At 28.0% G+C, this 3,422-nt stretch overlaps 1 protein-coding gene across 1 annotated transcript in view; it reads left to right on the top strand.

Moving 5' to 3' along the window:
* The window catches only part of LOC106463438 (PR domain zinc finger protein 15-like), a 34,644-nt gene that overhangs the window by 12,244 nt on the left and 18,978 nt on the right, over positions 1-3,422 (top strand). Inside the window, exons 7-8 of the mRNA XM_022390926.1 lie at positions 201-416; positions 2,142-2,304. Coding sequence (XP_022246634.1) covers positions 201-416; positions 2,142-2,304 — 379 coding nt within the window. The remainder of the gene's footprint in view (positions 1-200; positions 417-2,141; positions 2,305-3,422) is intronic.

The following is a 3,422-nucleotide window of genomic DNA, read 5'->3' as shown; positions in this document are numbered from 1 at the left end:
GTAACTTGAAATTAAAACATTCTGAGTTAAAAAAAAAAAAACATGATATAATAGTCAATACACTAGATTAAAATATCCATACAAGACTATCACTGATTTTGAACTTAATACTTTTTTTATAAATATTTCCTGGATAATGCCTTATTAGTCTACTGAAAATGGTTCAAATATGCACTTTGTTTTTTTTTATTCTCCTCTAGAACCAAAATGGAAATGAACAGCACATTTCAAAAACTTTGGAATTCAAACCTCAAAAAGTCCCAGCCAAACGAGGAAGAAAACGAAAAGGTGAAGGTATTCTCAAGGAAGAACCAGTTGATGATAAAAGGTTTAAACAAATTCATAGACAACGTTCTTTGGCTGCAACAGGAAAATACAACTTGAGAAAAACACGGAAAGCCTTAGTTGTTAGTGAGGTACAGTTGTTTTATGCAATTGTAAGAGATTCTTTATGTCATTGTCAGTGTGTTAATTTTTTAAACCTGTTTGACTGAATACTAATATTTGTAATTGTTTTGTAAAGGTAATGCCGATTAAGATCAAATTAGATTTTTTATGAAATATTAACAACCATCACTTATGATGAAACTTTTGTGTATCTATTGATATGCTAAATTTTTGAATGAAGTTTGAAGATAAACGAATCTATCAAATATGTAATGCAAAACAAAACGTAAACAAAAATTATTTTGCCAAAAAATGGCTACAGAAGTGATAACTATGACATACATTAGTGTTCATAGATTTTCAACTGTCATTTCAGATTTTGGACAAAATTAACTTAATAGCTTATCTAGCCTTCTGGTTTTAGTTCATGAATCAAAGTATTTTCTTACTTGTTTTGTATCAAAGTTCATTTTTTTTCAGATTAGGTTTAATCATGGAAGTTCTTTTTTTTATATCTTTTTTGATTATGTAAATAAATATTTATTTGGTAACAAAAAGTAAGAGCTTTTAACTTATGAAAACTAACATTTGGGAAATACAGGTCAGTTTACCTATGAGGTTCCATTTTGGCATTTCTTTACAATTGTACTTATAAATGAAAGCACTAAAATTTCTGAACATTAAAGACAAAATAATGTAGAAAACATATATTAATTTTTTAAAAATTTGAACTAGTTGCAGATTTTGGGTGTTACTCAGACTTGACTTTATCTGTGGCCACCCAAGTTATTAGAAAAAAATAATTTGCTGAAGTGTTTTTGAACATAAATTTTGAGTGATGTAGATACATTTTTCCAATTGTAAATTTGTAAAGATAAATGATGTTTTTCTCAGATGATCTTTAAATCAATATTATTTGTAGTGTGCTGATAGATTTCCTTTTAGGCTTCTCCAAAATAATTCTCTTATATTGTCAACTCACACATAACTTTTAAGAAGGTTATGTGTTTACAGATTCCACTTTATGTTTAACATATGAAACCAAGTCATCTATTAGTTTTCCTAACATGTATTTATTTCATTTTTGAGTGAAGAGGTGTCCCATGAATGTTAAAACATTTTTTGTTTGTAGAATTTTTGAACAGAGCTAAAATACACACTACTTTTTTCTGATATTAAATTAATATTATTAGTGCTAATATTTCAGAAAATTATCAAGCTTTTTAAATTATTTTCATTTTATTTTTGTTTCACAATTTAAAACAAATTATTTCTATTGAAATAAAAATAGTTTGTGTCATGTACATTTCATAGTTGATTCAGTTTTAAATAATACTGAAATATATTTTAATTCATTTTGTATTTGTTCACCCAGTGGTTCATTGGTGAGCTTGAGGACTCTTTAATACTAGAATTCAGACCAAAATTCCTACAATAGAGACTATGCAGCTTTGTATTAAGACAAACATCTAACTGTCAGTTAAACAACTACAATTGGTGTTAAATATTGTGAGGAAAGACTTTGAAAATATTATTGGAATAACCATGGAAAGAAGGAATAATAATAGTTAATTAACTCTATTACTAAATTATAATAAGTAGATAATAGTCCAAAATATAACTTCTCTTCATTCAACGTAAATGTTTATAAAGTTCTTCGAAAACAATTTCAGAAATAACTAGAAAATTTTTTTGCAAAATAAGAAACTATTTTATTCTAGTTTCCAGTTGTATCCACGCTTTAAATTTTGCAGGAAGACTCGGAGGACAGTGATGCACTCTTTATTGATGAAGGATCTGATGAGGATGAAGATGATTATGATAGCCTGTTGGATGATGAAGATGATTTTGATGATTTTGAATATGAGATGTATGAAAGTGCTAGGGCCTCAGAAGAGATAAGAACAGTTTCCAAAGGTACACTCCCTCCTCCATGAAATGAATAATTAATACTATAATTGCACATTTTATTTAATTCTTAATAAATATTTTTCCAAGTAATTTTAAACATTTTTTTTAGTACAAAATAATTAGATTACTAAAGATGCTGACTTAATCTGTTCAAAAGATAACATTATAGTTACTAAGACATGCTTGTTTTACCATGAAGAAAACATTTGATGAGTCAAAGGGGACTCTTTGTTTGTAATGTTAAGGGATAATTCTTGAATATGATGTCATATTACTTTAAAAAAGCATAATTTTGGGGTTTTTGGTCAATTACACAGCTATATTTTGACCAATTTACATGGGAGTTGGTATAAAGATACTTTTCTACAGGTTCCACACATTAACAAACAAATATGGTGGACTTGCCCATTTTTCTGTGTTTTGCACAATTTTTCTGGTGTCAAAATTGGCCATGTTTTGGATTGTGTGGTGGAGACATGTTGCATTTGCCCAGAAATGTTAGCCTTTTTAATTTAAATAAGTATTTTGTGTTTCTTGTATGCTGGTTCTTTTTGGTATTAGTGAGACTTATTTTTCAGTAGAAAGCAGAGATCTTTAGGAACTCTATGAATTGGATAACATTTTTTGCACTACATTTCTTTTGAGGTGATAAGGAGAGAGTGAGAACCAAAAAAAAAAAATGCATGTTAAAGACCAGTCATGTAATGGTATTATTCTTAGCTTTACAAATGTAGCTGGTGATTAAGGAAGTATACATGATGATTGATGCCACTTTAAGTATTACTTTGTAAGTAAATGTAAAATGGTCTGCTGCTTATTCATATATTTTTTCAGTATATAAACTATTAACTCTTTCCAGATGGGTCACTGGTCAAAGGCCATGTCATCGTGCTTTTGTTGACTTGCATTCAAAACTTTATTGAACTATTATTTTACGAATTTATATCAATAAGTTTAGTATCAAACTGTAGATTATAATTCATATTTTAGTATTATACTTTTTTAATTTCTTAATTTAAAAGTAAGTATTAAAAAACACACCCAAACATCAATTTTTCTGTGTCGCGTGGTATGTTGAATGTAGCACTGGTTCAAATTAGATGTTTGTGATGTCAAAATACTAA

Source organism: Limulus polyphemus, unplaced genomic scaffold, assembly GCF_000517525.1.
Source record: "Limulus polyphemus unplaced genomic scaffold, Limulus_polyphemus-2.1.2 Scaffold1408, whole genome shotgun sequence".
Taxonomy (NCBI): domain Eukaryota; kingdom Metazoa; phylum Arthropoda; class Merostomata; order Xiphosura; family Limulidae; genus Limulus; species Limulus polyphemus.
Note: the sequence above shows the minus strand (reverse complement) of the source record. Positions and strands in the feature narration are given on the sequence as shown.